Source organism: Maylandia zebra, linkage group LG12, assembly GCF_041146795.1.
Source record: "Maylandia zebra isolate NMK-2024a linkage group LG12, Mzebra_GT3a, whole genome shotgun sequence".
NCBI classification, from domain to species: Eukaryota; Metazoa; Chordata; class Actinopteri; order Cichliformes; family Cichlidae; genus Maylandia; species Maylandia zebra.
Window position 1 is genome coordinate 1,998,296 of NC_135178.1, and position 14,864 is coordinate 2,013,159.

Sequence of the window (14,864 nt, forward strand, 5' to 3'; positions counted from 1 at the left end):
AACAGGACAGTCCAAGGGACACGGTCGAATGCCTTCTCCAAGTCCATGAAACACACATAGACTGGTTGGGCAAACTCCCATGCACCCTCAAGTATCCTTGAGAGGGTAAAGAGCTGGTCCAGTGTTCCACGACCAGGACGAAAACCGCATTGTTCCTCCTGTATCCGAGGTTCGACTAACGGACAGACTCTCCTTTCCAGCACCCTGGCATAGACTTTCCCAGGGAGGCTGAGGAGTGTGATTCCCCAGTAGTGGGAACACACCGTTCGATCCCCTTCTTTGAAGATGGAAACCACCACCAGGTCTGCCGATCCAGAGCTACCACCCCTGATCTCCATGGAACATTGTAGAGGCGTGTCGACCAAGACAGCCCTACTATAACTAACAGTACTTTGTAATTTGATCTGTATCTTCTAGGTTATACACTACAGGTAAAAAGTTTGGACACACCTACTCATTTAATGCTTTTTCTTTATTTTTACTACCCTTCCTACATTGTAGATACAAACTGAAGACATCAAATAGATGAAGCCAGATATATGGAAGCAAAGAAAAAATGATAAATAACTCTAAATATGTTTATATTTTAGATTCCACCATTTGTCTTGTTGACAGCGCTGCAAACCCTCGGCCTTCTCTCAGTGAGCTTCATGATGTAGTCACCTCACAGGTGTGCCTGTCAGGGTCCATTTGTTCATTTCTTGCCTTCTTAATGCCACTGGGACCATCAGTTGTTTTGTGCAGAAGTCAGGTTCGGACACAGCTGACAGCCCTATTTGACAACTGTTAGAATTCACATTATGGCAAGAACCAATCAGCTGAGTAAAGAGAAACAACAGCCCATCATTACTTTAAGGACTGAAAGTCAGTCAGTCAAAAAGTTGCTAAAAATTTGAATGTGTCCCCAAGTGGAGTCGCAAAAATCATCAAGCGCTACGATGAAACTGGCTCACATGAGGACTGCTGCAGGAAAGGAAGACCAAGAGTCCCTCTGCTGCTGAGGATACTTTCAGCCCAGATAAATGCCACAGTGCAAAGCAGTAATCAAGCAAAGGTTGGCTATTTAGAAGAATCTAAAATATAAAGCATGTTTTGAGATATTTCACACTTTTTTTGTTTACTAGAACGGTATGCCGATAAAGTGCATGGACAGCAGAGTAGTTTGAAAATAATTTTAAAAAATTTATTATCATAGTATTTTGTGGTTTTAGCAATAATTACTTTGATTTACAACAATTATATCAGTTAGAGGTGGGGCAGCTGTAGCTCAGGAGATCCAGCAGGTCATCTACTAATGGGAAGGTTGGTGGTTTGAGCCCTGGCTTCTCCAGTCTGCATGTTAAATATCTTTGGGCAAGGTGCTCTCCCATGCATCCAACAGAGTATGAGTGTGTGTGAATGTTAGAAAGTGTTTAACCAGAAAAAAACTGAAAAAAGTGCTTGTATGAATGTGAGAATGTATAAAGACTTTGAGCGCTCAGATAAAGTCGAAAAGCGCTATATAAGAACCAGTCCATTTATCCTTTTAGAGCTCAGTTGTAGTTCATTTAATTCCACACAGTTGACTGTCTACAAGTCCTAGAAGTAATCCTCTTATTTCAATTTCACAAACAGTTAATTGACATTCTTGCTGATGTTGATATCCAGGTATTTTGGTATTTTAATTTCTTCCCATTTAAGCTGTTAACAATCTCTCTGTTCTCGTATTCTTGATGTGATTGGTATTTAATTTATGTGCTAGAACTTTATTATGTTGAGAAGCTGAGGAGGAGCTTTCTCATTGCATATGCTTTGTACTCTGACCATTGTTCATATAAAGATAAAACCTGTGGCTGCTTCTGTTTCTCTTCGGTTGGGTAGCTTTTTTGTAAAAAGGAGTAGTCTAAACACGTGGGCACTTCTTTAAATGTATGTTCATATTATTTAAAACAACATGACAAAAGCATTCCTCATACAATTAAAGACAGTTTTTGTCATACCCACCTGTTATTCCCACACAGAATGGGCTGCAGTCCAGCCCATAACTGTACAAATGCTGAAAACTGAGAATGAGGATTCTCCGTTTCCTTCTTCCCTTTCCCACTTCCTGCTCCTCCACCTTCCTCTCCTCCTTCATCACCCTCTACGGGAATGTCAGTTGTGTTGGGGCCCCATGTGGTGGCATTGAGAGGCCATGTTGTGTTTGCTGGCGATGCTGGAGTTCGACCAGCACAGGCCCCTTTGGGCAGCAGGCGAGCCAGACTAGAAAGCAGGTCCACATCCTTCAGAAGCCTCTCTACATCAGCCAGTTCCTTCAACAGAGCCCCAACGTTAGACTGAGACAGAAGAGCCGAAGAGCTGGGCTGCAGGTGAAGCTGGATGGGAAGAAAGGAGGAAATGGGCAAATTACATGATGGCTACAGCAGACATATGAAAAAGGACCCTGTTTTCAAATGTCAGTGCACATTTTTACTCAAACTAAAGACTGAAGCTGCCTGAAAACACAACTGCAATCTGCTCCAGACCCCCTGCTGATGTAGATGAATAACTGAATTCATGAATTTAATCCTCCCTGTGCTGTCACTATACCTGAACTGAAAACATTTTGAAAGTTTCACATCAGTTGGTGGTTCGGCAGGAGGTGAAAGGGTGGCGATGCAGATTTTATGCAGTTGGGTTGATGCCATGTGATCTAACCAGAAATGCTGTTATGTGACCAATCAATGTTTGGATTATGAGTGTGGAGCCAGAGATGCCGAAGAACTAGAGGTGCAAGAGGTGCTTCAAACAGATGACCTGTCCAACATCTTTACCAGAAAGAGTGACAGAGTCTTACAGAGCTGTCTGCAGCTTCTCTCCTTCCCTTATCCCTCCAAAATCCCCTTAAAGACTATGTCTACTCCCAAATCACCAAAAATCATGAAAAAATGATTTAAGCATAAAGAAATCACAAAGAAAGAACAATACAGTATCCACGACTGCACCAAAGAGTAAAACAGTCAAATCTGGATTAATATTTGGTCTCCCGTTGAATCCCTGTTAGTACATAAATTAACAATTGATCAATAAACTGATTTAGTCTGCCTCACAGAAACCTGGTTTCAACATAATGTTAATTTAGATGAATGAATGTCCCTCAGTCATAGTAATCATCAGAATCCTCGAAGTACAGGCCAAAAGAGGGTTTGGCATCAATCGTCCACTCAAGCTTATTAACCAAAGACCCAGACAGACTTTTAATTCATTGGAAAGCCTGATGGTTAGTCTTGTCCACCCCAGCTGTAAAACTCAGAAAGCAGTCTTATTTATTATCATCTATTGTCCACCTGGGCCTTACACTGAGTTTCTGTCTGATTTCTGGGACTTTTTATCTGACTTAGTGCTCAGCTCAGATAAAATAATTATTGTGGGTGATTTTAACATCCATTCACTAGCTGGGCCCACATCCTCATTTTAGGATTGGCAGCGTTTTAGTAGGTAAAGGTGATGCTTGGACATTAATTGAGCTGCGGTTTGGGGAAGGCCTCGAAGGGGACTGGCGACGGCTCCCGGGCCTGGCAGATCCCCGTGTTATAAATAGGAGTGAAGAAGTTAAAGAATTAAGAACAAGGAGGGAGGAAGGGTGGGTCACGTAAACGAGAATGAACAGCTTGCAGAACTGAGGGAACCTATATGGTAAATGGCCTGTATTTTAGGGGTGGGTTTTTATAATCGATTCATCGATTAAGATCGATTCTGGCTTGGATAACGTAAAATCGATTCATTAAAATCCTGAGTCGATTTTTTTAATATAAATTTATTTTGCCCAAAATGCCAGAATCTCTGGTGACATCTCACAAAATTTCAAGAACCACCAAACAGCTAAGACAGTAAATGAGAGCAGGAACACGGACTCTGCACATAGACTTAAACACACAGCGCGACCCGCGGATCAGAATCAGTTAGATGTCGCCTTTCTCACGGTCGGGGCTGAAAGCCGACAGCTCGCTGATTCTGATCTGTCGGCGGGTCCGCGCTTTGTGTTCACGCCCTTTTTGCGCCGATTCTAAAGCTGTTAGTTTGATGTCTCTCCAAACAATATTGACCGAACCAGCAGCAAAAGAAGATCCAAACGCTTCACATAAACATCGTCATGAATTCACTCTGACTTTCACTGTTTTGCTTCCACCGCGATGCACAGCTCTCTCTCTCTCTCTGTACTTCAAGAACAGTTTCCCTTTCTTCATTATTCGCTTGCTTGTTACGCACCAGTCTACTGTTGTTTACAGGCTGTCAGCCGCTGTTTTTTTTTCCTTTTACATACTTCCGAAAAGAAAACCTCATTTCTGCTGTTCAATACTGAACAAATTAAAACTTTTTAAAATTATTCAAAATGCAAAACGCTTAACTGTGTCTCTAATAAAACCGCTGTAACTTCAGAGGTGATGTTCATATGTTGATTAATGGTTTTCTTTCGTTTTTGATCTACTGCAGAATATTTTTATAAAATCCCAGAACAGGAAAATCACCTTCATGTTTTTCTGTGTTTTATCTTCCGCTACTTTGACACAAAGGCCTCTGCTGTGACGCTCACACCTGTGATAAAGTCTCGAAACTGTCAGCTTCCTTTTTATTGATACAAAAATATGTAAATGTACAGATCTGAATTATAATATTTCTGACTGTCAAAATTTCCCAGATTTAAATTGAATCGTGGATCGAATCGATTCGGGACCTTGTGAATCGGAATTGAATCGATTCTAGAAATCAGTGACGATACCCAGTCCTACTGTATTTATATAGCGCTTTTCTAGTCCCTAAGGACCTCAAAGCGCTTTACACGTTCAGTCATCCACCCATTCACACACACATTCATACACTGTTGAACTCTTGAGCCACGATCGCCCCCTATATATAGATGACATCTGGAAGGAGCGTGTTTGGAGGCGTGGTCCCACTCCTGAAATTCCAATACATAATCTCCAATTCACTAGCTGGACCCACGTCCTCATTTTCGGATTGACAGCATTTTAGTAGGTAAAGGTGGGGAGAGAGAAGGAGAAGAGGACAAAGACGATCGCATGGAGAGTGAACGTCGCTCCGTGGTGTGGAGAGGATGAGCTCAGACAATTCGGAAGGAATGGCAGGAGAAGAGATCAAAGGAAGTTGCAAACAACGGAAATCTTAATGGATGAATGAGGGGAACCCTCGATCGGGTAGCGACGTGGCTCAACTTTGAGCTGAAGCTCTGACAGAGAAGAATGCTGGATTTGAGATTTGAGGTAGGGCTCGGCGCCTCAAAAAGCTTGTCTTTGAGTAGAAGATGGAGAGGGTGTGCTTAGCTGGTTAATTACTTCAGATAAGGTAGCAATAACGCCTCAGCTGATTTCTGAATTAACAGAAGTGACAGCACCAGCTTGGGGAGAGTTGATGAATTGAAAGACTGATTAGAGGAAAATAATCTCTGCTATAATAACGTCAAAATCGTCCGAGAGCAGAGTGCGAGTCCACTGGACTTCATGGGAGATGATAAGTCGTTCAGACGCAGTCAGAACCGTGAGTCGACTTAGAGAGCGGTCTCAAATGATTGTGTCGAGGGTGGATGCCTGATGATGCTGGTGAAAGCACATGAGAAGTGAAGGCACGCTATGAAGAATTATGCGCATGACGCAGTTTGGATGTCTTAGAAGGAGCGATAGAGGACAGAACCTGCCATCTCGGTGCCACAAAGGTTCACCTTTGTTTTGCAAAGGCAGGAAAGATGGCAGCGAAACTGGTATCTCGGTGCCGGAGGCATGCTGTTGCATTTGCGAATGAGGGATAAAGAGAGAACCTGTCATCTTAGTGCCAGAGGGGTTTTACTGCTGCTTTGGAATAACGGATGCTGAGAAACTAGCAACGTGGTGGAAGAAGATTGGTGCTGCGATTACGAATGATGGATATAGAAGGAACCACCTAGAAGGATTCTCTGCTGCTTTAGCCCTGATGGATGGACAGGAACTGGCAACTCAGGGGTAAGAAGCTTGTCACTGCGGTTTGCACATGGCAGATATAGCAAGACCCTGACACCACTGTGCTAGAAGGGTTTGCTGCTGCTTGCAATGATAGAAGTGGAGAAACTGGCAATTCGGTAGTAGGGACGCTAGATGCTGCATGCAAATGGGGGATGAAGGAAAACCTGGCATCCCGGTGCCTTTTTATTTATTTGTCTATGCAGACAACTGCCAACTGCCGAAGCTGCTGCTGCTTTCAGGAATGAGGGATCAAGGAACCTGGCCGGTGCCGACGTTTGCTACGGAGTTTAGCCAAGGATGGAAGAGGCTGGGAACCTGGCAACTCAGTGCCGAAGTATGCTGCATTTGCTATGGAGGGAAGGAGTACTGGCAACTCTGTGCCCTTTTATTTTTTTCCTTAACTATGCAAACTGGCAACCCGATGGTCGAAAAGCTTGCTGCTGCTTTTGCGAATGAAGGAGAAAGGTACCTGGCAACCTGGTGCCGTCTGACACGCTGACGGTCGAGATGGTGATTGTAAAACTACGTTACTCCTGAGAGATGAGCTGTGTTTAAAGGTATTTGCCGAGAATGGACCCTGTTTGCACGTAAACGAGAATGAACAGTTTGCAGAACTGGGGGGAACCTATATAGATGACAACCGGAAGGAGCATGTTTGGAGGCGTGGTCCCGCTCCTGAAATTCCGATACATAATCTCCAATGTAATGACAGCTTCAACATGGCATTTAATATGTTCTTAGATTCTATTGGCTTCTCTGAAAATGTAAAAGAACCCACCCACCACTTTAATCACAATAGAGATCTTGTTCTGACATAGAAACTGAATATTTAACAACATTCCCTAATGTCCTTTTTTTCTCTGATCACTTCTTAATAAATTTACAATAAGAGATTACACAACATTGAGAACAGATATTCTCACAGTAGACGTCTTTCTGAAAGTGCTGTAACTAACTAAAGGGTATAATTCTCCACTGTTATCATCTTGTACCAATGCAGTGCTACTGCAGGCAGGAATGATTTCCTGTGTTGTTAAATCTGCATTTGGGTAATCCCAGCCTCTTACTGAGCGTGCTCCTGCGACTGGCCAGCACGTCATTGAGTAGGTGGGAGGTATTTTCCAGCATTGTCCTTATCTTGGACAACATTTGCCTCTCCCACGCCACCTTAAGGCAGTCCAGCTCCATCCCCACAACATTACTGGCCTTGCGGACCAGTTTGAGTCCGTTGGCATCTGCGACCCTCAACCTGAAGCTCCATCATGCAACCTCACGAAGGATAGCATGGCCACAATAGACTCATAGAAAATCCTGAGCATTTTCCAACAGATGTTTAAAAGACCTCAGCTGCCTAAGAAAATAAAGACGACGCTTGCCCTTCCTGTAGAGTGCATTGGTGTTTATTATCTATGTGTACTCCAAAAATGTATAGATGCTTCCCCTTGGCAGTATCATTAGAAGGCATAGCACACATTTCACTGCTGTGCAGATGATACCCAAATTTATCTATCCACAAAGTCAATTAACACACACCAATTAGTTAATCTAGAAGACATAAAGACCAGGATGACCTCTAATTTTCTCAAATTTACACGAAACTGAAGTTACTATAAATCTTAGAAATATGGTATCTAACCAGATTCTTCCTCTGGATGGCATTACCTTGGCCTCCAGTAACGCTGTGAGGAACCTTGGAGTCATTTTGACCAGGACATGTCCTTCAACGCACATATTAAACAAATATGTAAGACTGCTTTCTTCCATTTGTGCAACATCTCTAAAGTTAGAAATATCCTGTCTCAGAGTGACGCTGAAAAACTAGTTCATGCATTTATTACTTCCAGGCTGGACGACTGTAATTCATTATTATCAGGAAGTCCTAAAAACTCCCTGAAAAGCCTTCAGCTGATCCAAAATGCTGCAGCAAGAGTCCTGACAGGGACTAGAAAGAGAGAGCAGATTTCTCCTGTTTTGGCTTCCTGTTAAATCCAGAATTCAAAATCCTGCTCCTCACATACAAGGTCTTAAATAATCAGGCCCCATCTTATCTTAATGACCTTGTAGTACCATATCACCCTATTAGAGCGCTTCGCTCTCGCTCTGCAGGCCTACTTGTTGTTCCTAGAGTATTTAAAAGTAGAATGGGAGGCAGAGCCTTCAGTTTTCAGGCCCCTCTTCTGTGGAACCAGCTTCCAGTTTGGATTCAGGAGACAGACACTATCTCTACTTTCAAGATTAGGCTTCAAACTGAGTTTTTCCTTTTCAGTCACCTTTTTCACTCACTATGTGTTAACAGACATTTGTTACCCAAATAACAAGCCGTGGGTGACTAAGGACATCAAAGCCCTCCTCAACAACAAGAAGAGGGCTTTCAGAGGGGGCAACAAAGAGGAGGTGAGGAAGATCCAGGTGTTACTAAAGGACAAGATCAGAGAGGCTAAGGACAATTACAGGAGGAAGCTGGAGTGGAAACTCCAGCAGAACAGCATGAGAGAGGTGTGGAGGGGCATGAAGACCATCACTGGATTCAGGCCAACCAACAGCAGGGGAGCTGAGGGAGGTGAGAACAGAGCCAATGAGTTGAATCTGTTTTTCAATAGATTCGACACCACAGTGTCTGCTCCCACCCCCACAACCTCACCTGCAGTCAGCCTGGAATCCAGAGCCACACCACTGTGCCAGCCTCTCTCTTCACATGTTGCCTCCTGTGAGATTCCTGACACCCCTCCCCCACCCATCACCTTCACTCAATACCAGGTTGAGATGCAAATGAGGAGACTTCACTCAGGCAAGTCTGCTGGACCAGACGGAGTGAGTCCCCTCGTCCTCAAGGCCTGTGCCCCCCAGCTGTGTGGAGTCTTTCATAAACTGTTTATGCTGAGTCTGAGTCTGCAGAGGGTCCCGGTGATGTGGAAGACATCATGCCTCGTCCCTGTACCAAAGACGCCTCGTCCCAGTGGCCCCCAGGATTACAGGCCCGTGGCACTGACCTCCCACATCATGAAGACCCTGGAAAGGCTCATCCTGGACCAGCTGCGACCCATAGTAAGACCACACCTGGATCCCCTTCAGTTCGCTTATCAGCCTCGTCTCGGAACAGAGGACGCCATCATCTACCTGCTCAATCGTGTACACCCATCTGGACCAGCCGGCGAGCACTGTGAGGGTCATGTTTTTTGACTTTTCCAGTGCTTTCAACACCATCAGGCCGACCCTCCTGGGTGATAAGTTAGCAGCGATGCAGGTGGATGCTTCTCTGGTGTCCTGGATTGTTGATTACCTGACAGGAAGACCACAATATGTACGTCTCCCACAGTGTGTGTCTGACAAGGTGATTAGCAACACAGGGGCACCACAGGGGACTGTCCTCTCCCCCTTCCTCTTCACCCTCTACACCACAGACTTCAGCCACTGCACAGAGACCTGCCATCTTCAGAAGTTTTCTGATGACTCTGCGGTGGTTGGATGCATCAGCAGGGATGATGAGACAGAGTACCGGGCTGTGGTCGACTCCTTTGTCACGTGGTGTGAGCAGAATCATCTGCAGCTCAACGTGGCAAAGACCAAGGAACTGATCGTGGACTTCAGGAAGACCAGGAAACACTTGACCCCTGTTTCAATCCAGGGGGTCAGTGTTGACATTGTGGAGGACTATAAATACCTTGGAGTACACATTGACAATAAACTGGACTGGGCTAAAAACACCACAGCACTTTACAGGAAGGGCCAGAGTCGTCTCTATTTTTTGAGGCGACTGAGGTCCTTCAACATCTGCCAGAAAATGCTGAGGATTTTCTATGAGTCTGTTGTGGCCAGTGCGATCCTCTATGCTGTTGCATGCTGGGGGAGCAGGCTGAGGGTCGCAGATGCCAACAGACTTAATAAACTAATCCGTAAGGCCAGCAATGTTGTGGGGATGGAGCTGGACTCCCTCAAGGTGGTGTCGGAGAGGCGGATGCTGTCCAAGATAAAGACAATGTTGGATAACACCTCCCACCCACTCCATGACATGCTGGTCAGTCACAGGAGCTCGTTCAGTGAGAGACTGAGATTACCGAAAAGCACCACTGAACGACACAGGAAATCATTCCTGCCTGTGGCTCCCTGTACAACGCATCCACTTAACACACTGTTTGCTGCTACAACTACACATGTTTCTTTTCCAACTATTTATTTATGAGTGACTTATGTATGTATGTATGTATGTATGTATATATATGTATATATTGTACTATTCTTAGTTAGCGTATTGTCTGTCTTGTCTTAATGTTGGTTTAAAATGGAGCACTGTAACAAAAAATAATTTCCCCCAGGGATCAATAAAGTATTCTGATTCTGATTCAGATTCAGATTCAGACCTCTCTGCAGGAGTCCTGACTTAAGCTGAAGATTGTTGATGCTTCCACAGATCACTCTAGAGCAGTCCTGGCCCGAGGAGACCATGGAAAAGAACATCCAGTCCTATATCTTGGCCGGAACCCACATGACACAATGTATTCCACTGTGAAGAACGAAGCCTTGGCCATTAAGTGGGCACTGGAGAAACTCCAATATTATTTGTGTAGATAGGAATTTGATCTGGAAACTGACCACCAAGCAGCCACTTGGATCAATTCGAACAGAATTACAACAGCTGCCTGTTACAATGGTAACTCTCACGTCAGCCTTTTAGGTTCACCATCAGCAAGTGTAATATAGTGGCAGATTACCTGTTACCAAGATTACCAATCTTGACATAATGAGGCCAGGAAGGGGACGACTTTGACTGTAGACATGGATGTGGGCTTGCACACAGGCATCCAGATATTCCACACACATGTGGATGGATGTCTCAAGGCCAAAGAGTCAAACAAAAGGGAAGGGTGACCACTGACTTCACTATTTAGCAGCACAGGTGCAGTCAGCATATATTCTCGATTACCTCTCACTAAAAGCATTGTGCGCAGTCTCCCCGCTGTCTTCAATGCCGGATGGGTAAGATAAGGCATGGACCTCCTGGTATTAACCAGTGGGTTTGCGAACACTTGGGGTCACGTGAGCTGCATTATTCTGGGTTAATTTTTTTCCTTATAACGAGCCTGTTTAAGTTGCCTGTTGCTCATATGGATAACGAGAGATCTTCTGGTGACAATGATAACAATCTGTCAAATGATTAATGAACTCACCTCAACCATAGAGAGAAGATGAAGAAACTACACTGAACCAGGTCCAGAAGCTTTTAGTAGTTAAACAGAGAAACTGACCAACTGAAACAACAGTTGGAAGAAGAAGCAGCCCAAAATGTTGGCAATAATAACCAATCTGATTGTTCCTTCAAAAAGTAGCACAAGCAGATAACAAAAATGACTCAACAACGATCATTACAGCAGGTTTATATTAGGGCTGAACGATTATGGAAAATAATCTAATTGCGATTTTTTGCCCCAATATTGCGATTGCGATGCGATATGCGATTATTTTTTAAGGTCTTTGTCTTCTGTATTATTAAACAAAGACAAGCAATACATCATATAGTATGGCCAATACTATATTACATTAATTTTAAACTGTTCTTTCCTGGAAGACAGACCTCTGTTATGATGACATGAGGTGATGCATGAATTGATGACTGACATTTTTATTTAACTTCTTCAATCACAACAGTATATTTGAACATACACAATAGTTTATTTTTAGCTTACAAACATCTGAGCATAAAGTGCTGACAAGGAACCCTGGTGTAAACATTAAAATGAAAGTCAGTACAATGTGCAGATTGCAGAAATATACATAAAAAAAATCAGTGGCTTTACCACACTCAGTTTTTCGACATCTGTGAACTACTAGACAGTCATTCAATTAAAAAATAATATTAAATAAATAAAACTAATAAATAAAAAATACACACATCTTACTGATCTTTGCAGTCAGTAACATTACACATAAAGTGCAAACATAATAGCAATTGTATAAACACAAACACGCCTTTAAAGTTTAAAGGCGTGAAATTGGACGGTCTAGTTCTGATTAGCGTCACCGCTGTCTCGGTGGAGTTTAATAAACTCGGCCGTCTGCTTCTTGCTATCTAAAATATAACCAGACACTGGCGTAAATTCTCGACTGTCTCATACTTCTGTTTAATAAGTTTTCTGTTTGACGTTTAGTCAGCTGTGTGAAAACCAAGGAGGAACCCACCCGGGGGATTAATAAAGTTTTATTTTATCTAATCTAATAACTTTAATCTCAGCCAAACCGATTTACTCACGAACAAACAAAACACTGAAAAAAGCCCAACAATAACATTTTTAGGTCGTCTAAGTGACTTATATATCACGTTTAACCCGAGCAGCGAAACTCCGCGGTGATCTGAAAATGATGTGCCGGGAGTTGTGCCGTTCTCGGCCGCATCAGTAACCCTCGAGCTCCCGGCTAGCTGTCGAGCTGGTGGGTAGCAGACGCCTCTGAAAACGTCGAAGCACTTTTGCAAATATGGGATATCTTGATAAACCGAGCAGATATTTGATGTTTACACAGCTACTTTCTCGCCTGAAAATATGTTAAAAGTTTATTTTGTGACCCAGAAAGATTAGTAAGAGTAATTTTAAAACTTAGTAGCGGCCGCCATTGCTGGAAACTGGAGTTTGGCTGGGCCGCGCTATGACTTCTGGGATATGGTAGGCCACGAAGGACACACCCGACCCATCCTTCAAATTCGGGGAAAAGGAGGACGCATTTGTCGGCTACATTCGGAGGAGTCTACGAATTTGGACAGCCTTCGGCGCGTCGCTGTGACGTAATCGGTCTACAAATGCGGCCTCAGGAGGATGCAGCCCATGAATTTGGACATGTCCAGAGTATAATCGCAGCCTTTGCGGTTAGAAAATTGCACTTGATCATGTCGCGATATTATCGCAAATGCGATATATCGTTCAGCCCTAGTTTATATTCAACCAAAGACAAATGTAAAGTCTTCGTGCTTCTACAAATTAAGGAATGATTCAACACTAACTTTGACTTCAATGCATGTTTATTTAAATTTTTGAACATCGTCATTGTTTAATAGCTTTTAGTTGCTTTTTCTTTCCTTTGACTAGATGGTAAATTTGTTAATATTTCTAGCTGATTAGGAGACTTATTGCATTTCAAATGCATGTCCAAAGGCTGCTAGACAATTATGAAGCGTAGACTATAATAGACATGCTTACCATCTGACAGCACTGTGGGTGTCTCGGGGCAGAGAACCACACAGTACTGTTACAACTGTCTTTCGCAAGGCCGACTTTCAGAAACTCTTTGTGTAAGTAACAAAGTCTGTTCTGTAGTCGTGTGCCTCTTTGACTCACATTCAGGCATCAACTGGTCTTTCTGCAAACTGGACCCACACAACCTCACGCTGACCTCAATGACAGAGCTGCTAGTCCACATTCACACTCCTGGACAGTGAAAAAAACTTGTAGCAGCAGCTTGGGTCTTCATGGTTCCCAGAGAATTACAAACTAAAGAAAAGGATCCAGACAAAAATCAAATCAAACCGTACAGATGGAAGAGTCCACACCCACGCTTAGTATGACTAACAAAAAACTTATATCTGCCAGTTAAACGTGCCGTTCAGATCACAGTCTAAATACAAGTAGTACTACCAATCCACAATAGCAAGTTATAGAGATTTAATCATCCAAAATGTAAATATTTAAATAAGGTTTAATTCTCCCTAGCCTCAGGATAAAGCAAAATTAATTAAAGCATTAATTAAAGCATCCTCCAACCCAGCACTGTGAGATGTATGAAACCAGAATTAGCTGACGACCTCAATGCCTTTTTTGCGCGTTTCGAGGTGCCTGCTGTGGCAGCAATTCAGAGCTCCGCACCTGCCCCCGCTGCTGAACCAGCACCATTGATACTCTCTGAGCATGATGTGAGGAGAGCTCTGAGGGCAACAAACTGCAGGAAGGCAGCGGGACCAGATAGCATACCGGGACGTGTGCTAAGAGTATGTGCAGATCAGCTGACCACAGTTTTCACTAGCCTCTTCAATGCCTCTCTGGCTCAGCAGGTAGTCCCCACCTGCTTTAAAACATCAGTGATTGTTCCGATCCCGAAGAACACCCGCCCAGCCAGCCTAAATGATTATCGCCCAGTAGCCCTAACATCTGTAGTGATGAAGTGTTTTGAGAGGCTCATGAAACCCTTCATCAGTTCCCTCCTTCCTCCCGACTTCGACTCACTGCAGTTTGCATACCGGACAAACAGATCTACCGGAGATGCTGTAGCACAGGTCCTGCATACCACACTGAGCCATCTAGATGAGGGATGTGGGAACTATGTGAGAATGCTGTTTATAGATTACAGCTCAGCATTCAACACCATAGTTCCCCACACCCTCTCGGGTAAGCTCCAAGATCTGGGATTCAGTACATCTTTGTGCAGGTGGATTTATAGCTTCCTGACCACGAGACCACAGTCAGTGAGAATAGGGGATGTGTACTCCCATACACTCTCATTGAACATAGGGGCCCCCCAGGGATGTGTACTGAGCCCCCTTCTCTACTCCCTCTACACCGCGGACTGCACGGCCAGACACCCCACTAATTCCATTGTGAAGTTTGCTGACGACACAGTGGTGGTGGGACTCATCTCTGGGAACGACGAGACGGCCTACCAGAGTGAGGTGGATGGACTAGCAAAGTGGTGTGAGGCAAATCACCTCTCCATGAACATCAGTAAAACAAAGGAGATGGTGATTGACTTTAGAAAACAGAGAGGTGAGAAAACTCACACCCCAATTCAGATCTATGGAACCCCTGTGGAGAGAGTCTCCAACTTCAAATACCTCGGTGTCCACATCAACGAGGACCTCACTTGGAGCACACACACGGACTTCCTCATTAGTAAAGGCAGACAGCGCCTCTATCA

At 43.9% G+C, this 14,864-nt stretch overlaps 1 protein-coding gene across 1 annotated transcript in view; it reads right to left on the bottom strand.

The window, feature by feature from the left end:
• Positions 1 to 14,864, bottom strand: part of abca2 (ATP-binding cassette, sub-family A (ABC1), member 2) — a 106,211-nt gene that overhangs the window by 56,530 nt on the left and 34,817 nt on the right. Inside the window, exon 8 of the mRNA XM_076890546.1 lies at positions 1,984 to 2,354. Coding sequence (XP_076746661.1) covers positions 1,984 to 2,354 — 371 coding nt within the window. The remainder of the gene's footprint in view (positions 1 to 1,983; positions 2,355 to 14,864) is intronic.